This window comes from Salvelinus namaycush, chromosome 12, assembly GCF_016432855.1.
Source record: "Salvelinus namaycush isolate Seneca chromosome 12, SaNama_1.0, whole genome shotgun sequence".
NCBI lineage: Eukaryota > Metazoa > Chordata > Actinopteri > Salmoniformes > Salmonidae > Salvelinus > Salvelinus namaycush.
Genome location: NC_052318.1, coordinates 29,849,942 through 29,876,050, shown reverse-complemented (window position 1 = coordinate 29,876,050; position 26,109 = coordinate 29,849,942). Strand labels below are relative to the sequence as shown.

General features: G+C 39.2%; 1 protein-coding gene across 1 annotated transcript in view; it reads left to right on the top strand.

Annotated features, from left to right (window-relative positions):
• The first annotated feature begins 3,290 nt into the window (after positions 1–3,290).
• The window catches only part of LOC120057072 (protein EURL homolog), a 61,383-nt gene continuing 38,564 nt past the window's right edge, over positions 3,291–26,109 (top strand). The window contains exons 1-2 of the mRNA XM_039005462.1: positions 3,291–3,395; positions 8,782–8,915. Coding sequence (XP_038861390.1) covers positions 8,789–8,915 — 127 coding nt within the window. The 5' untranslated portion in view covers positions 3,291–3,395; positions 8,782–8,788. The remainder of the gene's footprint in view (positions 3,396–8,781; positions 8,916–26,109) is intronic.

Genomic DNA, 26,109 nt, shown 5'->3' with positions numbered 1-26,109 from the left:
CTCCAGAGTCCAATGGAAGCGAGCTTTACACCACTCCAGCCGACGACGCTTGACATTACTCATGGTGATCTTAGGCTTGTGTTCGGCTGCTCGGCCATGGATAAGAAGAGCAGTTCTTGTGCTGATGTTGCTTCTAAAGGCAGTTTGGAACTCAGTAGTGAGTGTTGCAACCGAGGACAGTCAATTTTTACGCACTACGTGCTTCAGCACTTGGTGGTCCTGTTGTGAGCTTGTGTAGCCTATCACTTCGCGGCTGAGCCGTTGTTGCTCCTAGACGTTTACACTTCACAATAACAGCACTTACAGTTGACTGGGGCAGCTCTAGCAGGGCAGAAATTTGACAAACTGACTTATTGGAAAAGTGGTATCCTATGACGGTGCCACGTTGAAAGTCACTGAGCTCTTCAGTAAGGTCATTCTACTGCCAATGTTTGTGTATGGAGATTGCATGGCTGTGTGCTCGATTTTATACACCTGTCAGCAATAGGTGTGGATGAAATAGCCGAATCCACTAATTTGAAGGGGTGTCCACATACTTTTGTATATATTGTGTATCTTAGACACTTCATCAGAAACAACAGCTCCTTGGGCTGTATTATCTCTCGACGCAGAAAACGCTTTTGATAGACTACAATGGTCATATCTCTAGTCTGCTCTTGGAACATATGGGAGTTGGCTTCAATTTCATTAATATGATTAAAATACTATTTGTCAATCCCTCAGCCATACTTGTAACAGGCAATATCAGCTCTGCTCCATTCAGAATCACTAGACGCAGCAGACAAGGAGATCCAGTCTGGCCTCTGCTATTCTTATTATCCATGGAACATCTGGCCCAGACAATTAATGCATTGAAAGAAATACCACCAATTTCTCTCAAATCTACTGATAATTTCATATCATTATATGCAGATTATATTTTACTATATCTAGACAATGTATCGCAATCGCTCCCAAACGCATTGAAGATCATCAATAAATTCAGCTTCATCTCAAGTTATAAAATGTATCTGACCAAATCAGCCCTACTGCCTCTCAAGGCCCTGATGGAGGACTCCATCTCTACTTATGGAATCACAATCGTTTCCCATTTTAAATATCTGGGAGTAGATATATTTCCTTCTCTAGATAAAACCATTGCCAGAACCTTTAACAGAACGCTGAAATCAATTAAATCCGACCTCAGTTGATGGAATAATATCCCAATTGCTTTAACCTGCAGAATATCTATTGTCAAAATTAATATATTGCCAAGGTGTTCAGTGCTTCCCATGGCTCCCCCTTCTGGCTATTGGGATAAAATTCATAGTGCGCTTCAACAATTATATGGCAAGGTAAATTATTCCAGATAAAGGTGTAGGAGGACTATCTGTACCAAACTTTAAATTGTATTTACATTTTGTCCCATTCTAAATTGGTTTAGACATGATTATTTTGCCCCCTGGCTGAGTATAGAGAAAAATATGGTGCCTCCTATTGCCCTGGAAGAGGTGGTCTTCACTGATATATGCCTTTAACAATGTAGTAAATTACGCTTGGTCCTTTTATTGCTCACACAATTTTCAAAATGGCACGCCCATACTCCAATATTTCACAATAATGCCTCTGGAGGATGGCCTTTTGCACCCCCCAATGGTCCATATGTTGAGTCCGTACCCTTACCGATATCATGGACAGTAAGGGTTTGATAACATTCCAAGATTTGAAAGATACCTACGCATTACCAGGAAACTTTTTTCTATATACAATTTAGGTCAGCTATGGAGTACTTTGGGAAACCCTACTACCAAAACATCCAATGATGGGATTTATAAATAAATGATCTGGTCGCCAGAAAGGACTGATCTCTATAATATATTAACTTTTGGAAAGGTCATATTCTGAGCTAGCCATTAAAAAAAGTATGGTTCACAGATTTAATTGAATCTGAACCACGCTTTAACTGCAACATAATATCGAAAATATGACCTTGGCATCCCGTAATCCAAACCCTCAATTTATACATTTTAAGTTTGGTCACAGAGTGTAATTAACACCAACGAAACATTTTACAATGAAATTGGCCCCAACTCCCAAGTGTTCACTGTGTTCCCTAAATCAAGTAGGCACCTTCCTTTATATGATGTGGGAGTGCCCTGCAGTTAAATGCTTCTTGGCAGTTACGTGTTCAGACGTCCTGTTGTGTGGTTAGCAGGGCACGTTTACCAGTTACTCAGGGCGTTTCTCTGCATCCAGCATGCCAATCACCCTGCTCTCTGCCAATCAAAGGAATGCCTGAAATGTTTCGGTGTCAGGTGTTGCTGGTGGCCAGCGGGATAGCTACCTGTTATTGTTATCAGATTTATCAGACAGTAGCCTGTGTGAGTTCTGGGTCAATAAACCGTTCAATTTGAGAACTCCAGAACTGTTGTGGACATTCTCTCATTTATGATCTATTGAGGTAATTAAAAATATTGTATACAAGGTGTGTCTATGTTAAATTGTTTACCACGATGACGTAATCCTGTGGTTGAAATTTCACCCTCAAAACAACAGCATACTGTAATTGATGCATTTTTGCAAATTAAATGTATTTTTCATGTAGATTCCACGTCACAATACGTTGACAAATTACGTTGAAACAACGTTGATTCAACCAGTTTGTGCCCAGTGGGAACTGACCACAGGAGTTGACATAACGGCACAAACTATCTGGGATCAATAGTGCTTAGCGATTAACAGATTATTATAAAACAAATTGGTAACTAATTGACGACAGCTATCGGTTAAATGATTTGAATTCCATTTCATTCAGTTTTTTTCCCCTGAGCTTAATGTGCAGCTTTTCTATAGATAAATCTGATCACGCCCGAACTGTGCATATAGTAGTGGGTTCTAGTTTCCAACAGGCCAATGTTCTACATACACTACATGTGTATGTGGACACCTGCTCTCGCACCCTATATAATTATTTTTGATCATACATGATGTTCCAACTCTTCCATGTGTTCCACTGTTTTGTTGATGTTTCTTCAATATACCCATACCAAAGTGTTAGGGGTTCAATTATGACAAATTAATTTAAAAAGGGAATCTAGAGCTTGAATAATGATGATTCGATATAACACGTCGATATATTCGTTGTGCTTTGTTTCAAAAGTGTGTAATTTATTATATATGCAGAACGATTTGTATTGAATTTATATTGATATAATAACCCACCCCCTGATTTACAAGTGGTTCGTTCCCGAAAGGTGGGTGGGTGGGTTTCCCCTCCGCTCAAAGAAATGTGCTAGTCTGCAAGCCACCATCAACAATACTTTACTGCCCCACAGGCGCTCGAGGACCGAGGTAAAGGGAAGTCAAACACCCGTGAATTCCCTTGACGATTTGACAAAGGATTAGCTAGCTACAAGGTAATGTCAGACAGAAGAAATACATCATATGTCATTACCCTGTTTTATCGTTTAGATAGCTACTAATACTATTATTTTGTTGGGCTCCTGCTGGAAATGATTAATATTGACGACCAGATAACGGGTCACGATTAACGTAAATTCGATAGCAAGCGTATGTTGGCTAGCTAGCAGCAAGTGTTATAGGTTTTGCTAACAGCAAGCTAACATAATGTCAGTCGTTTAGTTAACTAGTTAGCCACTAATTTCAGATGCATGTCAATGTAGCTAGCTAACTAGCTAGTTGTATGTGTTAGCTAGCTAGTCGTAAGTTAGGCTAACTTCCTATTTTTCATGTTTTTTCAAATTCATGTTGTGAAGATGTTACTGTCATTTGTCCTTTCCTCCTTGTGTTAAACCTAGCAAACTACTCAGACAAAAAAAAATTATGTTAGGGAACAGCGGTTGTTTTCTAGTTGTCCCTGCCATGGGCATCAGGTGGCAACAAATTCACTGAAGGCTGTTGCAAGAAAATGTACAATCATTGCCATATGAGACCACACTTAACTAAGGTTTCATTTAGACTTCAAATACATCCACATAATTATCCAGTAGAGTGTTAAGGTTCCAAATGAAACTGTGGTTTTGGTGTTATACTTGGGGAATACTGTATTCCATGTTATAGAAAATCTTCTCAGGAACACAGAACACTTTATGATGAGGATATCTTATGATATGATTGAAAAAGGTTGCGGACTGGTCAATGTTAATCCCTAGTCAATAATGGCACCAAACAGTGGCGACCTGTCATTCAGGGCACCTGAATTTGCTGCTTTAATCTCCACTTGTTTAGCTAAAAAAAATATGTTTTTGCCTGTTTTGCATGATGCCATTAATTCATTTAATTCCATTTTTAGTGTTGAACGATTAGGCCTACCATGTCACAGCTCCTTTGCTTGCACTTGCTTCTATTTAGCGCTAAGTGTTGATGATATAAGAACAAACATACACTACCGTTCAAAAGTTTGGGGTCACATAGCTTTTCTTTTAAAAACATGGAAATTTTATTTTTTTTGTCCATTCAAATAACATCAGATTGATCAGAAATACACTGTAGATATTTTTTATGTTGTAAATGACTATTGTAGCTGGAAACGGCTGATGTTTTAGGGAATATCAACATAGGCCCATTATCAGCAACCATCAAGCCTGTGTTCCAATGGCACGTTGTGTTAGCTAATCCAAATGTATCATTTTAAAAGGCTAATTGATCATTAGAAAACCCTTTTTCAGTTATGTTAGCACAGCTGAAAAAGAAGCATAAACTGGCCTTCTTTAGACTAGTTGAGTATCTGGAGCATCAGCATTTGTGGGTTTGATTACAGGCTCAAAATGGCCAGAAACAAAGAACTTTCTTCTGAAACTCGTCAGTCTATTCTTGTTCTGAGAAATTAGGGCTATTCCATGCGAGAAATTGCAAAGAAACTGAAGATCTTCTACAACGCTGTGTACTACTCCCTTCACAGAACAGTGCAAACTGGCTCTAACCAGAATAGAAAGAGGAGTGGGAGGCCCCGGTGCACAACTGAGAAAGAGGACAAGTACATTAGTGTTTAGTTTGAGAAACAAACGCCTCACAAGTCCTCAACTGGCAGCTTCTTTAAATAGTACCCACAAAACACCAGTCTCAACGTCAACAGTGAAAAGGCGACTCCGGGATGCTGGACCTCTAGGCAGAGTTACAAAGAAAAAGCCATATCTCAGACTGGCCAATAAAAAAAAGATTAAGATGGGCAAAAGAAGACAGACACTGGACAGAGGAACTCTGAATGATCACACCTGTTTGTTGGTACGTGTGAAAAGGTTAAGGTAGGGTTTGCATAAAGCATTAACAAATCTTCATGCTTTATGCAAACAGAGTTTGAAACAATTAATGATATAAAATGTAACTTTTACTACTTCGAGTAAATTAGATACGTAATATGCTAATTAGTATGTACAGCATGTCAAATTCCACACGTTAAGCTCATTCATTTATAGAAAGGTGGTCATATTGTTAACATATATTGATGTTTTATGCAGAACTGGGAGGTTACTATTTAATGAAGCAACACCAAATAATTAATATAATTGTTTTTATGAATTATGCTAATTAGCTGGTGAATTGCAACGTTCCATTCACTTCAATTGGAAACATTTTATAAGCTTTTGCTCTTACACCTTTTAAGGAAGACAAACTTAAAAATTAAAAAAAACTGCACAAAGTTGGTTTGTGTGTGTGAGGTAGTACGTGTGTGTGCGTATTGTGTGATTAATATAGACACCACAGGACCTGGGAAAAAATGGGATGAATTTACATTGAATATAGACATAATAAATCTAAAATGCAATTCAAATAAATTCATTAGTTCCTAATCTATGGATGACACATGACTGGGAATACAACTTAAAAAAAAACAAAGGTAGGTGAGTGGATCAGAAACCCAGTCAGGATCTGGTGGGAGCACCATTTACCTGCTGCAGTGAGACACATCTCCTTCACATAGAGTTGATCAGGCTGTTGATTTTGGCCTGTGGAATGCTGTCTATTCCTCTTCAATGGCTGTGTGAAGTTGCTGGATATTGGTGGGGGAATCCCAAACATGTTCAGTGGGTGATGTCTGGTGAGTATGTAGGCCATGGAAGAACTGGGACATTTTCAGCTTCTTGGTATTGTGTACAGATCCTTGCGACATGGGATCGTACATTATCATGCTGAAATATGAGGTGATGGTGGTGGATGAATGGCATGACAATTGGCCTCCGGATCTCGCCACGATATCTCTGCATTGAAATTGCCATCGATAAAATGCAGTTTTCGTCGCTTATGCCTGACCATACTATAACCCCGCCGCCATCATGGGGCACTCTGTTCACAACATTGACATCAGCAAACCGCTCGCCCACACAACGCCATACATGGCATCTGCCCGGTGCAGTTGAAACAGGGATTAATCCGTGAAGAGCACACATCTCCAGCGTGCTAGTGGCTGTCAAAGGTGAGCATTTTCCCACTGAAGTCGGTTACGAAGTCGAACTGCAGTCAGATCAAGACCCTGGTGAGGACAACGAGTACGCAGATGAGCTTCCCTGAGACTGTTTTTGACAGTGTGCAGAAATTATTCAGTTGTGCAAACCCACCGTTTCATCACCTGTCCGGTGGCTTGTCTCAGACAATTCCACAGGTGAAGAAGCCGGATTTGGAGGTCCTGGGCTGGCGTGGTTACACGTGGTCTGCGGTTGCGAGGCCGATTGGACGTACTGCCAAATTTTTTTAAACAACGTTGGTAGAGAAATTAACATTCGAATTCTCTGGCAACAGCTCTGGTGGACATTACTGCAGTCAGCAATCCAATTGCATGCTCCCTCAACTTGAGACATCTGTGTCATTGTGTTGTGTGACAAAACTGTGCATTTTAGAGTGGTCTTTTATTGTCCCCAGCACAGGGTGCATCTGTGTTATGATCATGCTCTTTAATCAGCTTCTTGATATGCCACACCTGTCAGGTGGATGGATTGTCTTGGCAAAAGAGAAATGCTCACTAACAGGGATGTAACCTAATTTGTGCGCCAAGTTTGTTTTTTGTTTTTGTTTTAGAAATACTATATTTGTACATATGAAAAAAAATATCCCAGACATTATATTTCAGCTCATGAAACATGGGACCAACACTTTTACATGATGCCTTTTATATTTTTCTTCAGTATAGTTGACTGAACTGTATAAACAATTATGACTATTTAGCATTATAAGAATTACAATTATTAACAATCAATGTATCCCATTTTAACTAGTCAATTATGGGCAGGTGACCTGGTAAAACAATACCCTAACACCTAGCCTAGGCCTCTTTCATATCTCTCTTACTCTCTCTGACACATGCATACAAAAAAAACTCACCAAATCTCTCATTCTCTCCCATGGGTACACACACTTCCAGCCAGTCAAGCAGATATCTCTCTTGACGGGCACAGTATTAGTAAAAAAAAAATGGACTTAGAATACTGCAGTTTGCAATACTGTCTAAAACACTTAATGTGCTGTTACTGTAATATCTGCATATGTAGCCTAATTGAGTTATGTTTGTCACTGCTGCTACGCATGGTATGTACTTCTGAAAAAGGTCTAAAAGATTTCATTTTCAATCTTTCGGGATACTGTAGTGCTGCTAGATGACTGATTTGTATTGGATTTGCCAAAGGTGGATTTGGCGCATTCGCACTTGGTCAAAACAATGTAATCGTTTTTATTGTTAACTACATACTGTAACGGCAGTAATGATGATAGTTGTTCCGCGAAACTCCTGATTTTGGTGAGTGTAATCGTTATTATTTCTCTTTCCCTGCAATGTTGGGAAGCGCCCATAAGTAAGCATTTCACTGTTAGTCTAAACCTGTTATTTGTCACATGCTTCGTAAACAATGTTTTTTAATTAAGTACCTAAAGTATTTTGACAACATTAGCTATCTAGCTTTATGCTCTCCTGTCTTGTTTTATTTTTTATTTAACTAGGCAAGTCAGTTAAGAACAAATTCTTATTTACAATGAAGGCATACCAAAAGGCCTCCTGCAGGGACAGGGGCCTTGGATAAAAAAAAATAAAAAAAAATGGTTGTCTTTCCACTTGGTTTGTCATACTGTGCATATTGTATTTTTATTTGTGCTATTACTGGGAGTTATTTTAAAATGTCAATATAGGCTATATTTAGGGACAGTATAAAAGAAGAATGGGAACCTTGAATATGTGCGCCTACTCATTCATTTTAATCTCATTGTGCAGTTTAGTTATGTAATTCTTCAGATAAACGCAAGGAAGAAAAGGGTCCTAGGGGAGAGAGAGAGAGTGACAATTATTTTCAAGTTGTAATGAAATTACCCGCTTGGTTGTCACATTCCGAAATGGTCACCAATGTAAGCCGGGGTAAGTTAATTTACCAAGAGTAAACATGGGTCACCAGACAAGACACACAGTTTCTGTGAGATCACTGTCGGGTCCTCGTTTACATGGCTTTTTCATAAGCTTTTTAAAAGGTGTTCCATCGTTTTGAAAATCAGGTCATCCCTCTCCTTTCTCATAAAGGGGGATCTCTATCTTCTGCGCTGTTTGATATTTCATCAGATATGCTTTGAGTGCACTGCCTTGAACAAACCGTACCTCTCAGCATGGTAATGACAGTCTCATTCATGATGAGCAATTTACATCAGAAAGTCTCCCGTTCCGTCTGACTAGTACAAGCCAAGATGTACATTTGAAAGAGTTTCTCTGTTCAAGAATGAGGGAGAACTCTTAGAGGTCAATGAATGTTGTGCTAGTCTCATTTCCTTTCATGTCCTCTTATCTCTGTGTTTTGTGTTACTCCCTCTCAGAGATAGTATGGACAAAGAGGAGCAGTTTGTCAACATCGACCTAAACGACGACAACATCTGCAGTGTCTGCAAGCTAGAGACCGACACGGGGACCATGTCCTTCTGCCACGTCTGCTTTGAGCTCAGCATCGAAGGTGAGAACGTGAAGTGGGGGGGAGGATATCAGATATCACATTTTTCATTCAACTCTTATTGGCCATCTGCTGCCTGGGAAGAACGGTGGTCTAGAACAGTACTCGTGTTACTTGATAAAAAAATGTAGTCAGTGGCAGGATAGCACACAACAGCACAGTAGCGTCTTGTTCAAAAATTTATTGAATTCCGTTGGTCATACGTCCATTAAACACAGTCTTGCTCCGCTACTGGTCGGACAGGTGTAGTGTGTCATAATGCAAGATGGAAGGGTCTCTCGTCAGAGGTCGCATTTATTTTGGAAGATTGCAAAATATGACCTTTACTGTCAAGACAGGAGAAACATATTGTTTCAGGTGATAATAAAACATATTTATTTTATTTACTTTTTCCTCAACTTTTTTCATTTACTTTCTATCAAGTCAAGCTAGCTTACACAGAGCAGATAGCTAGCTAAAAGCTAGGTTGAATGTAGCCAGCTAACCCAATGCCTAATAATTATCATCATAAACAAATGTCATGAATACCATCAAGAACATTTTCGGAATTGAAATGGCAGGCTACAGTCATAATTGGCTTAACTTTTTAGGGATAGGGGGCAGCATTTTCACTTTGGATGAATTGCGTGCCCATAGTGAACTGCCTCCTACTCTGTCCCAGATGCTAATATATGCATATTATTATTATTATTATTATTACTATTGGATAGAAAACACTCTGAAGTTTCTAAAACTGTTTGAATTATGTCTGTGAGTATAACAGAACTCATATGGCAGGCAAACGTCCAAACAGGAAGTGGAAATGCTGGGGCTGGTTGATGTTAAATTCATCGTCTATTCACATCCCAGTAAGATATGGATCTGTTCGCACTTCCTACGCCTTCCACTAGATGTCAACAGTCAGTAGAACGTGGAATGAAGCCTCTAGTGTGATGTGGGGCCGGATGGCAGCTATTTGAGTCAGTGGTGTGGCAGAATGCTAGTTCCTGGTCACGCGCGCTAGTCATGATATGGCCATGCATTCCATAACTCTGTAGACAAAAACGAATGCTCCGGTTGGACGTTATTGGATATATATGATAACAACATCCCGAAGATTGATTCCCTACTTAATTTGACCAGTTTATTCGACCTGGAATATAACTTTTTGAAGTTTTCGTCTGAGTTCGCCTGGACCGGCGCCAGCGTTTGGACATGTGAACTAAACGTGCTAGCAAAAGTAGCTAATTGGACACTAGTAATGGACATTATCGAACAAAACAACGATTTATTGTGGAACTAGAATTCCTGGCACTGCATTCTGATGAAAGATCATCAAAGGTAAGGGAATATTTATGATGTAATTTCGTATTTCTGTTGACTCCAACATGTCGGAGAAATGTTGTGTATTTCTGAGCGCCGTATCAGATTATTGCATGGTATGCTTTTTCCGTAAAGTTTAAAAAAAATCTGACACAGCGGTTGCATTAAGAACAAGTGTATCTTTAATTATATGTAAAACATGTATCTTTCATCAAAGTTTATGATGAGTATTTCTGTTATTTGACGTGGCTCTCTGTAATTACTCCGGATATTTTGGAGGCATTTCTGAACATGGCGCCAATGTAAACCGAGATTTGTGGATATAAATATGCACATTAACGAACAAAACAAATGTATTGTGTAACATGATGTCCTATGAGTGTCATCTGATGAAGATTATCAAAGGTTAGTGATTAATTTGATCTCTTTCTGCTTTTGTGACTATCTTTGGCTGGGAAAAATGGCTGTGTGTTTTTTGGATTTGGTGGTGATCTAACATAAATATATGTTGTGTTTTTGCTGTAAAACATTTACAAAATCAGACACGATGGGTAGATTAACAAGATGTTTATCTTTCATTTGATGTATTGGACTTGTTAATGTGTGAAAGTTACATTTCTAAAAAATATTTTTTAATTTCGTGCGCTGCCTTTTCAGCGGAATGTTGTGGGTGTTCCGCTAGCAGAAACCCCGGGCTAGAAAGGTTAACAGCCAATGTATTATTCAACGTTACTATTAAAATAGTACTCATTGTTTGGATCATTGTTTACAAGTTGCTCGCTATCCTATAAAGCCATTGTGGAAAACTACATTTGTTCTGTGGTTTTTCTACCTTCCTGTTCTGGTCGGACTGAAGATGATGCAAAGTATGCGTCCCGCAACAGAGCCTTGGACGCAAGGGGGCACTGCAATGCCACTCTGGTGTGGATTGTCCCCATTGAAGTGAATGACTTCCGGCGCAGCACAATTGGAATGTGAATGAGGCTTAGCAGGGTTTGAAATTCACTTTTTGGTCCACCAGCCACTGTGGCAGGTAGGTAGAAATAAATAATAATCTACCATCCACTGAGATGTTTTTACAAGCCAAAATAGTTTTCCCATAATTGCACAACAAAAATAAAACCAATAAACGGATGACCATGCTTTTGGTTTTTCTAAAACAAATGTATTACTAGTAAGAAGTAATGGGGTATATTGCTTAATTTCATTTTTGTGACCGGTCTTTTAACCAATGTATGTTAATTTATATTTTAGATACAATAGTAGAAACGGATACAATGCATTCGGAAAGTATTCAGAACCCTTGACTTTTTCAACATTTTGATAAGTTACAGCCTTATTCTAAAATGGATTAAATAGTTGTTTTTACTCTCATCAATCAACACACAATACCCCATAATGACAAAGCAAAAACAGGGTTCTAGACACTTTTGCTAATTGATTAAAAATAAAAACCTGAAATCACATTTACTTAAGTATTCAGACCCTTTACTCAGTACTTTGTTGAAGCACTTTTGGCAGCGATTACAGCCTCGGCTTCTTGGGTATGACGCTATAAGCTTGGCACACTTGTATTTGTGGAGTTTTTCCTGTTCTTCTCTGCTGATCTTCTCAAGCTCTGTACAAAGATGGTTTTCCTTCTGGAAGGTTCTCCCATTTCCACAGAGGCACTCTAGAGCTCTGTCAGTGACCATCGGGTTCTTGGTCACCTCCCTGACCAAGGCCCTTATCTCCCGATTTCTCAGTTTGGCTGGGCAGCCAGCTCTAGGAAGAGTCTTGGTGGTTCCAAACTTCTTCCATTTAAGAATTATGGAGGCCACTGTGTTCTTGGGGAATGCTGCAGACATTTTTTTGGTAGCCTTCCCCAGATCTGTGCCTCGACACAATCCTGTCTCAGAGCTCTACAGACAATTCCTTCGACCTCATGGCTTGGTTTTTGCAATGACATGTTGTCAACTGTGGCACCTTATATAGACAGGTGTGACTTTTCCAAATCATGTTCAGTCAAATGAATTTACCACAGGTGGACTGCAATCAATTTAAAGAAACATCTCAAGGATGATCAATGGAAACAGGATGCACCTGAGCTCAATTTCTAGTGTCATAGCAGAGGGTCTGAATACTTATGTAAATAAAATATTCATGTTTTTTTATTTTGAATAAATCAGCAACATTTTCGGAACTGTTTTCGCGTTGTCATTCTTTTTTAAATCCATTTTAGAATAAGACTGTAACGTAACAATGTGGAAAAAGGGAAGGGTTCTGAATACTTTCGAAATGCGCTATAAACAGTTCTACAACAGAACATCAAGAATCAACAAAGTGCCTACCCTGCCACAAAAGGCTGAGTGATATGGCTTATTTATTATTATAGTTCAGGGTTCCACCAGGGTCTAAAATTAACACCCGCCAACTTCCATATACGGGTTTATTTTGGCATTGGCGGGTAAGGGGTGGATCGAAATGTACCTAATGGTTACCTGGAGGAAATGGGGGAGGGTCATGCTTTTAAAATTTCAGTCAATAGAAGGGTTTCGTATTTTTTTTACCTAGTTCAGGGGAGGGTCATGTAATTGATTTTAAATAGTTGTCAGTGTTTTAGAATTAGTTAATTGCTAGGCAATACAGTGCCTTCAGAAAGTATTTATACCCCATGGCTTATTCCACATTTTGTTGTTACCACCTGAATTCAAAATGGATTGCTTTTTTCCCCCCTCACTCATCTACACACAATACTCCATAATGACGACCTGAAAACAACATGTTTTTTTTATATGCAGATCTCATTTACGTAAGTATTCACAACCTGATTCAGTAAATGTTAGAATTACCTTTTGGCAGTGATTACAGCTGTGAATCTTTCTGGGTAAGCCTTTTTTTGCACATTTTTATTTTTTAAATTCTAAAAGCTCTATCAAGTTGGTTGTTGATCATTGCTAGACAGCCATTTTCAAGTCTTGCCATAAAAATAAATTGTCAACTAACTAGGCCACTGGATCTGATTTGATGTAAAGTGATCTATAACAGCGCTTTGGGCTTGCTAGAAGCAAGCTGTAAAATACCCATCAAAGACGGGACTCCGATGCATATAATAATATCATTGTTTCTTTTCTTTGACATTCTGAGGCTGAGCTACAACCTTCTATAGATGAGACAAACATAGAATTAGATTACTACCCAAGAAAAGTCTGTCACTCAATTGATTTAAGCTATTCACTTTCTGTACTATAGAAAATGTTTAAACCCAGACAGCTTTTAAGAAAACACGTGTGACCTTCTCTTGTTGGGTTAAGCCACGGAAGCGAGTAGCCAACAATTAAAGCTTCCATTTTTCTGTGTCGGTAGGCCTACTCTGTCTGGGGTGGAAAGGTTGGCCAAACTTTTTAAAGTACCATGTTCAGATCCCTAATGTCTGTTGTGGCATGTTCCTGTATTACCAAATGAGGAGAGTTACAAACTACACACCAGTCAGAGTTATACTTAAACTTCATCTTTAATGAGCTTTAAGCTTTAGCCTTTGACTTTCAACAATTCACTATCTATAATGAATTTTGAGAGTTCCAACATAATGGCAACTGAGATCTTTTATAGCAAAGATCCACCCCCCTAGTCGACATGACAAAACACAGATAATAGGAACTGTTCACAAAGAAAGACTTTTACTTGCGAGAGGAGTATCCCATAGCCAGATAGCATTCGCTATAAATTATCGTTCAGTTTGGTCTCTAAGACAAGGTTCTAATCTCGTTCCTGGTACTTCATAGCACAGAACTATTACCTCATCCAATGGCATAACTCAATTGTCAACTCTAGATACACCCATCTCAAGTAAAGCCGCTCTTGACCCCACTCCTTGACAAGCTCACTGAGGGGAGTGACTTGCGCACAGAGATTGTGGGGCAAGTATTGGTTCACCCTTAATCACGCCATCCCTTCACATGGTTTAACAGATACATTCACATATGAAGACAATGTTCCATCCTGTCTCTTGCCTTTCTGATATTCTGCATAGTACCAGAGACATGTAAAAGACAAGCCTGACCTCTCCCCTCTGGGCCCCAAATGACTGAGCCCCAGCTGAGGGAAGAAATGCAACTGCCAACACTAGAGTCTATTAGAAATACATTCTAATAAAAAGTATATCACATAAGAATATTATGCAGATATGACATCTTAATTACGTATGTTACCCAACTAATACTGATTCATCCACCACATGACTTCTCAGATTGAATTATTGTTCAACAGGTACAGTTTCATTGCAAACAAGACACTGATTTGGCATTGGAGAAATATAAGATGAACAGAATTATCTCTATGTCCATTCTTAGCCTGTAATTTTGGTAATTTGTGTGGTATTAAAAAAAGCTCTAATGTAAAATTATGTAGACTTGCATGAAATGTTTATAAAAGGCTGTTTTTTCTCAGACCTGCAAATACTATGGTAGATGTAGGCAATGCTTTTACTATAAAGGTGATCTTTTCACCCTTAATCTTGTTCACGGTGGTCTGCGAACCCACAACCTTCTGGCCCACAGCCCTGTGCTCTTTAAAAATTCCTGTGTTGCCATGTAATGCTTAATGGATGAACAGTTTCTAAACCTGCATATCCAAAGCTCTAGTCTGTCCAATAAGTGTTCTCTGCTCTTTTTTTAAGCATTCAGGGACGGTGTAGGGAGGGCCATCCATTTAATTTCAGAGATCCGATTTTCTCCATGTAAGCCTTTATTATAAATAACGTTCACTCCCTAACACGGAATCCAAACCGGCTGCGCCATCGTGCATTAATGTATTTTGTCCCCCCACACCAAACGCGATCACAACACGCAGGTTAAAATATCAAAACAAACTCTGAACCAATTACGTGAATTTGGGGACAGGTCAAAGTATTAAATATTTATGGCAATTTAGCTAGCTAGCTTGCACTTGCTAGCTAATATGTCCTATTTAGCTAGCTTGCTGTTGCTAGCTAATTTCTCCAGAGATATAAATATTGAGTTGTTATTTTACCTGAAATGCACAAGGTCCCCTTCCGACAATTAATTCACACACAAAACGGTCAACCGAATCATTTCTAGTCATCTCTCCTCCTTCTAGGCTTTTTCTTTTTTGACTTTATATTGCGATTGGCAACTTTTCATAAATTAAGTGCATTACCGCCACTGACCTCGTTCGTCTTTGTCACCCACGTGGGTATAACCAATGAGGAGATGGCATGTGAGTACCTGCTTCTATAAACCAATGAGGAGATGGGAGAGGCAGGACTTGCAGCGCGATCTGCGTCACAAATCGAACTGACTTCTATTTTAGCCCTTGGCAACGTAGACGAGCGCGAGCGGTGTGGGTGCAATAATTGAATAATGTAGACTTCTAAATTTATTTTTCAGCACACGCGACGCGAGCAGTGTAGTCAGCCTGTAAGAATGTCTAATTCACCAGCCACGTTGGCGGCTGGTCACACTCATGGCAAGCGTTTCATAACTCAAGTATGGGCACCAGTGCAAGTTGTGATTTATAGCAAAATACATGCTGTTTTAAAAAGTATTTCTGCAATTTTGTTTTATATCTGGTAATGCACAAAGAAATCATAACGTTAACGTATCCCACCTTGCGCAGCAATACTGCCTGTCTGGAGGGCTGTGAGCACTGAGTGAAGTGCTGAAAGATTTGTTTTTAAATGCAATGAGTACAGGCATAAACTGTGTTCTAATTTACTCAAGTCTACTAAAGTGATACTTTGTCCTTGTGTTTCTTGGCTATTTATACTGAATAAAAATATAAACGCAACATGTAAAGTGTTGGTTTCATGAGATTACTTTTTTCCATACGCACAAAGCTTTTGTCTATAATGTTGTGAACATTTGTTTACATCCCTGTTAGTGAGCGTTTATTCTTTGCCAAGATAATCCATCCACCTTACAGTTGTGGCATATCAAGAAGCTGATTAAATGGCATGATCATTACACAGATGCACCTTGTCCTGGGGACAATAAAAGTCCACTCTTAAATGTGCAGTTTTGTCACACAACACAATGCCACAGATGTTTCAAGTTGTGTACAAGTGTGCAATTGGCATGCTTCTGCAGGAATGTCCACCAGAGCTGTTGCCAGAGAATTGAATGTTCATTTCTCTACTATAAGCCGCCTCAAATGTCGTTTTAGAGAATTTGGTACATTCAACAGTACATTCAACCGGCCTCACAACTGCAGACCACATGTAACCACGTCAGCCCAGGACCTCCACATCCGGCTTCCTCATTTGCGGGATTGTCAGGGGAGGGGGAGGTGTTCTGAGGAATATTTCTGTCTGTAATAAAGTTATTTTGTGGGGGGAAAACTAATTCTGATTGGCTGGGCCTGGCTCCCCAGTGAGTGGGCCTAGCTCCACTCCCAGCCCAGTCATGTGAAATCCATAGATGAGGGCCTAATTTATTACAATTGACTGATTTCCGTCTATGAACTGTAACTCTGTAAAAATGTTGAAATTGTTGCATGTTGTGTTTTTATATTTTTGTTCAGTATCCATTGTTTTGTTCTCAAGCTAGGTTGCTTTTCAATGTTTGAGTTTGCTTCCACTGCTAGCAAAAAGAGAAGTTGTCAGCCTCTACTAGTGAGAGTGTCACTGGCACATGTGATGACTCGAGTGGCCCTGTTACCAAGGTAACCTTAGAGGCAGCAACATTTTTTTTGTCTCTGATATTTTGGTTAAAAGACTCAAATCACAGAATGTTAAATTAATACGAGCAATATACCACATTACATCTTACTATCATATCAAATTGTATTTGTCACATGCGCTGAATACAACTTACTGTGAAATGCTTGCTTACAAGCCCTTAACCAACAATGCAGTTTTAAGAAAAATACCCCCAAAAATAAGAAATAAAAGTAACAAATAATTAAAGAGCACGTAAGGTAACGTAAGGGTAATGGCGGACTGAAGGGATTTATGTAGAGCACCTCAAGATAAAACATAATATTCAAAATATCTGCTAAATTAGACTAAAATATTAGCACTACTTAATCTGGTGAGTGATAACCTTCAATCTGGACAATAACACAAAACAAATCCTAAAACTAGAGACATTTATCGACAAATATTACGAAAACAGGCAACAACCAAACATGACGGAGAGTAAGACAGGGGAACCGATTACAAAACGAAAACGTGACTCTTCTACAGACACTGATGATTTAATATTCTCACCACCGGGAATGGTAAAGGTCGAAACCGATCTGTTAAAATCAATAAATGACAAACTGGGTATACTTGAATTAGTTAGTAAGGATATAAAAGAGTTGAAGGCAAGCCTAGAGATGAGTGATGAAAAAGCTGCGACATTGGAGAAGCAAACACACGCGCTAAAAGGGACAGTCAATAAGATTGAAACCGAAATGAATGGAATTAAAAAGGAGAACACCGTTCTGAAGGAAACCTTACTAGACATACAAACTAGATCCATGAGAGAGAATTTGGTACTTACAGGTATCCAAGAAAAAGAAGGAGAAGTTCCTGAATCCTATAGTTAGAGAGTTCCTCCTTACAGCGCTTCAGATTCCACGCGAAGTTATCGACAAAATCCAACTTGAACGCGTTCACCGCTTCGGACAGAGAGGGCAGAGGTACGAACGCCCAATCGTTGCCAAATTTGCTTCATTTAAAGATAAAATAATGGTTAAAAGCCTGGGTAAAAGACTTGCTGGGACCAAAATTGGCATGAATGATCAGTTTCCGAAGGAAATTGCAGAACGGCGCAAAGTTCTGTATCCAATTTTCAAAGAAAATAGATTAAAAGCGAAACGAGTAGCTCTCGTCGTTGATAAACTATATATTGATAACCAGTTGTTCAGAGACACAAAGACTACTCCATGGTTATTTTAAAAATTACAAAGTTCTCATAGACGAGGGAAATAAACACAATTCAAGCCCGGTTACTGATTGTAACAATACAATAAAAATATAGCTTTTCTATAAATCTTCACATATAACTAATTGAACACACAAGCACTAATTCAACATAGTGAAGATAAAAAACTAAGTAAACAGAAGGCACAGTATGTGTGGATGGTGTGGTGTGCGTTTTATTTTTTATTTTATTTGTTATGTTTGGAAAGTTGAGTGAGTGAGTAATGAAATGGTTGCATATCCCAGAGCCAATGTATTGCTGTGAGCCGGGTATGAGAGGGCTTTCAATGTTGTTCAGATGATGGATATACTTTTATAATGAATTATACGTCTTATTTATTTATTGTCCTATCATGGAGAACTACATTTTTTATTTATTTTTTTATAAATTATATCTAATTATTTATTATCCTATTTTAATGGTACGGTCCATGGCACTATACCCTAGACACCCACCTGAATGACCCAGATACTAAGGAGAAGTCCCTAACTGTTTTATGTGCCCGCTGTAAGCGGTCTGTATGCAGCTAAAATGAGGTCAGAGACCAAGAGCAGCACTGCCCCCTCAAGATTCTGAGCCTGCTTGGCAGGGTTGGTCCTGCAAAGCCAAAGCCCCATAAAGGGAGAGCATAATATACAAGGAAATTCTCAAAGCTGCTAATGAGAACCTTGACGACCTTGTACCTAGCCGGTGGGGATTCCGGTGGGGTGCCCCCACCCAGGCAGTGGCAGTGCTGGCAACACTAGCTGCAGTAACCCATGGGGAGGGGGTCACACTCGGACATTCAGAGAGGGGGTATATTATTGTGGCCCTGGCGGCACAAAATCAAAGTCGGACTGCATGGAGATGCGTGGGGACATGGTCATGACGGGTGGCCGTATTGTGGGTGTTTCAGGAATAAGGTGTACATTTGACCTCCATTATCTAGGATATGACAATGGTAAATAAATCTCTCAATTTTTGCTAATTTTTTGTGCGGTCTTGCAGGCCTTCTCATGCAGCTGCAACTGCAAGTGCATTTGTAAATCATGACCCATCTTGAGTTGGGCTCTGGGATGGTGCAATTGTTGAGAAAGTGAGCTTATGGTTGTGTGGGGGTAAGGGCTGAGTGTGTATGTGTGTATCCCACAACTGTTGCGAAGGAAGAAGTAAAAGATGTTAGGGACAATAGAGGATGATCCACAGATATATATAATACAAATCGAGGTGAGGGCAATGGAAATGCATATGGTAATTGATCTTCTTCAATTCGGTAAATGGCACTGTATGCTCTTTTCAAAGAATGGATCCCAGTCGGTTCAGGGCTATGGGATACAGGGGGTCGAGGGTGGTCTACCGGGCATTGGGATGACAAGCCATCTCGAGATGAGGCCTTTTAGCGGGTGGAATAGTAGGGACCAATTGGAGGTTTACTTAGTAGAAATGCAAATATCATGGTACAACTATATAGACACTCAATCATTATGTTACTTTTTAATAGTACGTTTACAAAAATATATTCTGATTAAAAGAATGAAAGGTGTGTCTCATTATGGTAAGTGGTGAAATAAGTATAGCCAGTTACAATTGTAATGGCTTAGCAGATAATAAGAAAAGACGATCAGTATTTACCTGGCTAAAAGAGAAGGATTATAATATCTATTGTTTACAGGAAACCCATTCAACAGTTTTAGATGAAGTTTTGTGGAAAAAGAACTGGGGGGGCAAAATATATTTCTCCCATGGGCAAAGAAATTCAAAAGGGGTGATGGTTTTAATTAACAATAATTTTGATCCAAATGTGCAAATTGTCCAAACAGATCCTCAAGGTAGATGGATTATTTTAAATATGTTATTGGACAATAAACAAATATGGCTTGTTAACCTATACGGTCCGAATAATGATGATCCAAGCTTCTTTGAAAATATATATAAGAATTTATCAACTCTACAAGCAACACTAGACTCTATTATTATAGTGGGAGATTTTAATACGGTCTTAAATACCTCTATAGACCGGAAAGGAAATCACACTACACACTATCACCTTCAGGCACTTAAGGAAATCATGAATGTCATGGATATATTGGAATTAGTGGATATATGGAGACTTAAATACCCTGATTTAGTGAGATATACATGGCGGAGGCTGAATCAAGCTAGTCGTCTTGACTACTTTCTTATACCATTCTCTCTGGCACCAAAAGTTAAAAAAGTGTTGATAGGGGACAGAATGCGGTCGGATCATCACATAATTGGCATATATATTTCTCTTACAGAATTTCCACGTGGGCGAGGATATTGGAAATGTAATCAAAGCCTACTAGATGATAAATTGTTTAGAACTAGGACAGAAGATTTTATAACTGACTTTTTCAGACATAACATAGGTACAGCAGATCCCCTTATTGTATGGGACACTTTTAAATGTGCCTTTAGAGGCCATGCAATTCAGTACTCATCTATAAAACAAAGGGAATTTAGATCAAAAGAGTCCATATTAACAAAGGAAATTGAAGGACTAACAGTACAGTTAGATAGCAATAAAAACGGTACCATAGAGGCACAGAATAAGTTAGAGGAAAAACAAAAAGAAATGGAGGAACTTATTCAAGAAAGATCCAGTGTAATATATTATAAAAATAAAGCGAACTGGATGGAATATGGGGAAAAATGCACCAAATTCTTTTTCAATCTTCAATATAGAAATGCTACCAAAAAAAATGTATTAAAACTTGTTACAAATGATGGAGTCACGCATGATTCACCAAATGATATTTTGAAAGAGGAAGTAAAGTACTTTAAGAATATGTTTTCGTTTCAGGCTCCTCCATCTCCACTAACTGAAACTAATTGTATGGATTTTTTTCCTATTAATAATGTAAAATTAACATCTGTACAGAAAGACTCATGTGAAGGCCAAATTACAGAGGAGGAACTGCTTGATGCAATTGGGGCCTTTAAGGATGGGAAAACTCCAGGGCTGGATAGCATACCAGTGGAAGTATACAAAACTTTTTTTGATATACTCAAAGGACCATTATTAGCTTGTTTTAACCACTCCTATATAAATGGTAGATTATCAGACACGCAACAAGAAGGTCTGATATCGTTATTACTGAAACAGGACCCAAGTGGTATATATAAAGATCCAGTCCAATTAAAAAATTGGAGACCTCTTACACTTCAGTGTTGTGATGCAAAAATCCTAGCAAAATGCTTGGCGCATAGAATAAAAAAAGTTTTGTCAGATATTATTCATCCTAATCAGACAGGTTTTTTACATGGACGATACATTGGAGATAATATAAGGCAAGTACTGGAAACAATAGAACACTATGAAATATCGGGGACACCAGGTCTGGTTTTCATAGCTGATTTTGAAAAGGCTTTTGATAAAGTACGACTGGAGTTTATATATAAATGCCTAGAATATTTCAATTTTGGGGAATCTCTTATAAAATGGGTTAAAATTATGTATAGTAACCCTAGGTGTAAAATAGTAAATAATGGCTACATCTCAGAAAGTTTTAAACTATCTAGAGGAGTAAAACAAGGTTGTCCACTATCGGCATATCTATTTATTATTGCCATCGAAATGTTAGCTGTTAAAATTAGATCAAACATTAATATTAATGGATTAGAAATCCGTGGCTTAAAAACTAAGGTGTCATTGTACGATGATGATTCATGTTTTCTTTTAAAACCACAACTAGAGTCTCTCCACGGCCTCATAGAGGATCTAGATACCTTTGCTATCCTCTCTGGATTAAAACCAAATTATGATAAATGTACCATATTACGTATTGGATCACTAAAAAATACACATTTTATATTGCCATGTAGTTTACCAATTAAATGGTCTGACGGAGATGTGGACATACTCGGTATAAAAATCCCAAAAGAAAGAAATGATCTCACTCCAATAAATTTTTATAGAAAGTTAGCAAAAATAGATAAGATCTTGCTACCATGGAAAGGAAAATACTTGTCTATTTGTGGAAAAATCACCCTGATTAACTCTTTAGTCATATCACAGTTTACCTATTTGCTTATGGTTTTGCCTACACCTAGTGACCTGCTTTTTAAATTATATGAACAAAAAATATTCCATTTTATTTGGAACGGCAAGCCAGATAAAATTAAAAGGGCCTATTTATATAACGAATATGAATTCGGAGGGCAGAAATTATTAAATATTAAAGCATTAGACCTCTCACTAAAGGCATCAGTCATACAAAAGTTATACTTAAATCCAAACTGGTTCTCTAGTAAATTGGTACGAATGTCTCATCCTATGTTCAAGAAGGGCCTTTTTCCCTTTATTCAGATTACACCTGCTCACTTTCGGTTGTTTGAAAAGGAAATAATCTCCAAAATATCCTTATTTTTTAAACAAGCCTTAGAAAGTTGGTTGCAATTTCAGTTTAATCCACCTGAAAGGACGGAACAAATAGTACAACAAATATTGTGGTTAAATTCAAATATAGTAATTGATAAAAAAACTATTTATCGAAGAAATGTTTAAAAAAGGTATAATTTTTGTGAATGATATCATAAATAGGACTGGTGGAGTTATGTCACACATGCAGCTAACACAGACATATGGAAATGTCTGCTCTACCCAAAATTACAACCAATTAATTGCAGCATTACCACAAAAATGGAAGAGGCAAGTAGAAGGGGAAAAAAGTAAGGAACTTGTATGTCGGCCCTGTATTAAAGAACATAAATGGTTAAAGAAAAGTGTGATAAATAAAAACATATACCAATTTCATTTAAGGACCAAAAAACTGACAGCTGTGCCATATAAATTGCAAAATAGTTGGGAAGAGATTTTCGATGTACCCATTCCATGGCACATGGTTTATGAATTGATACGCAAAACAACGCCGGATTCAAAACTTCGAATTTTTCAATTTAAATTACTGTACAAAATTCTTGCAACTAATAGAATGTTATATATATGGGGTATACAATCTTCCCAGCTCTGCAGATTCTGTTGTGAGGAGGCAGAGTCATTAGATCATTTATTTTGGTATTGTCCATATGTAGCTCGTTTTTGGTCACAGGTCCAGGAATGGCTGAAGAATTGCAACATTTGCCTAGAACTAACGCTACAGATAGCAATACTGGGGGATTTGAAAAGCCATAGTCAATCAATCAATAATATAATAATTATTTTAGCAAAAATGTTTATTTTTAATTTACAATCTGTAGAAGCTATGAGAATAGGAAGGTTCAAATCTTTTGTGAAGCATCACAGCACAGTTGAAAAATATATGGCAAATAAAAATCCGAAATGGATGATGTTGGAAGATAGATGGGAAGGGTTGAGTGGAACTGAAGGGTGGGACTAATAACAAGATAAACAATGTAGGGCATACGGGATCTGTGAAATGTGTATAGGTGCGGAGCTTTTGTGAAATAGCACAGTTACAAGTGGAAATAAAATTGGATGGACAACAGAAATAGAGGAAGGACTAAGAACAAACAAGAGAGAACTATTATAAAGTAGTCTGTGTCTGTAAAATAGGTATAAGATGTATAAATTGAAGGTAAAAGCAGAAGTGTTTATTAGTTTACTCCAATTGGGGGAGCGGTGGTAGGGTTGCGGGGAATAATAATAAAGGTAAAAAAATAAAAATAAATAATAATAATAATAATTAAAGAGCAGCAGTAAAATAACAATAGCGAGGCTATATACAGGGTGTACTTTTACAGAGTCAATGTGCGGGGGCACCGGTTAGTCGAGGTAATTGAGGTAATATGTACATGTAGGTAGAGTTATTACTATGCATAGATAATTAACAAAGAGTAGCAGCAGCGTGTGGGGGGGGCAATGCAAATAGTCTGGGTAGCCAATTGATTAGATGTTCAGGAGTCTTATGGCTTGGGGGTAGAAGCTGTTAATTAAGAAGAATTTTGGACCTAGACTTGGCGCTCTGGTACCGCTTGCCATGCGGTAGCAGAGAGAACAGTCTATGACTAGGGTGGCGCTGGCGTCTTGGACATTTTTTAGGGCCTTCCTCTGACACCGCCTGGTATAGAGGTCCTGGATGGCAGGAAGCTTGGCCACAGTGATGTCCTGGGCCGTACGCACTTGCGGTCGGAGGCTGAGCGGTTGCCATACCAGGCAGTGATGCAACCAGTCAGGATGCTCTCAATTGTGTACCCGTTGAACCTTTTTGATAATCTGACGACCCATGCCAAATTTTTTCAGTCTACTGAGGGGGAATAGGCTTTGTTGTGCCCTCTTCACAACTGTATTAGTGTGCTTGGACCATGTTAGTTTGTTGATGTGGACAACAAGGAACTTGAAGCTTTCAATCTGCTCCACTACAGCCCTGTCGATGAGAATTGGGGCGTGCTCGGTCCTCAATCATCTCCTTTGTCTTGATCACGTTGAGGGAGAGGTTGTTGTCCTTGCACCACACGGTCAGGTCGCTGACCTTCCTATAGGCTGTGTCATCGTTGTCGGTGATCACTGTTGTGTCATTGGCAAACTTAATGATGGTGTTTTTGGAGTTGTGCCTGGCCGTGCAGTCATGAGTGAACAGGGAGTACAGGAGGTGACAGAGCACGCACCCTTGAGGGGTCCCCGTGTTGAGGATCAGCGTGGCAGATGTGTTGTTGCCTACCCTTACCGGCCCGTTAGGAAGTCCAGGATCCAGTTGCAGAGGGAGTTGTTTAGTCTCAGGGTCCTTAGCTTAGTGATAAGCTTTGAGGGCACTATGGTGTTGAACGCTGAGCTGTAGTCAATGAATAGCATAGGTGTTCCTTTTGTTCAGATGTGAAAGGTCAGTGTGGAGTGCATTAGAGATTGCAACATCTGTTGGGGCGGTATGCAAATTGGAGTGGGTCTAGAGTTTCTGGGATAATGGTGTTGATGTGAGCCATGACCAGTCTTTCAAAGCATTTCATGGTTACAGACGTGAATGCTATGGGTCTGTAGCCATTTAGGCAGGTTAACTTAGTGGTCTTGGACACGGACTATGGTGGTCTGCTTGAAACATGTTGGTATTACACACTTAGTCAAGGACAGGTTGAAATTGTCAGTGTAGACACTTGCCTGTTGGTCAGCGCTTGCTTTGAGTACACGTCCTGGTAATCAGTCTGGCCCTACGTCCTTGTGAATGTTGACCTGTTTAAAGGGTTTACTTACATCGGCTATGGAGAGCGTGATCACACAGTTGTCTGGAACAGCTGATGCTCTCATGTATGTTTCAGTGTTACTTGCCTCAAAGCGAGCATAGAAGTAATCTAGCTTGTCTTGTTCGCTCGTGTCACTGGGCAGCTCGCGGCTGTGCTTCCCTTTGTAGTCTAATAGCTTGCACGCTCTGCCACATTCGACGAGCGTCGGAGCCGGTGTAGTACGATTCGATCTTAGTCCTGTATTGAGGCTTTGCCTGTTTAATGGTTCGTCGGAGGGCATAGCGAGATTTCTTATAAGCGTCTGGGTTAGAGTCCCCCTCTTTGAAAGCGGCAGCTCTACCCTTTAGCTCAGTGCAGATGTTGCCTGTAATCGGTGGCTTCTAGTTGGGGTACTGTATGTACGTACAGTCACTGTGGGGGCGACGTCATCGATGCACTTATTGATGAAGCCAGTGACTGATGTGGTGTACTCCTCAATGCCATCAGAAGAATCCCGGAACATTTTCCAGTCTGCTAGCAAAACAGTCCTGTAGCTTAGCATCTGCTTCATCTGACCCACTTTTTTATTGACCGAGTCACTGGTGCTTCCTGCTTTAATTTTTGCTTGTAAGCCGGAATCAGGAGGATAGAATTATGGTCAGATTTGCCAAATGGAGGGCGAGGGAGAGCTTTGTACTCGTCTTTGTGAGTGGAGTAAAGGTGATCAATTTTTTTTCCCTCTGGTTGCACATTTAACATGCTGGTAGAAATTAGGTAAAACGGATTTAAGTTTGGCTGCATTAAAGTCCCCGGCCACTAGGAGCGCCGCCTCCTGGACGAGCGTTTTCCTGTTTGCTTCTGGCCGTATACAGATC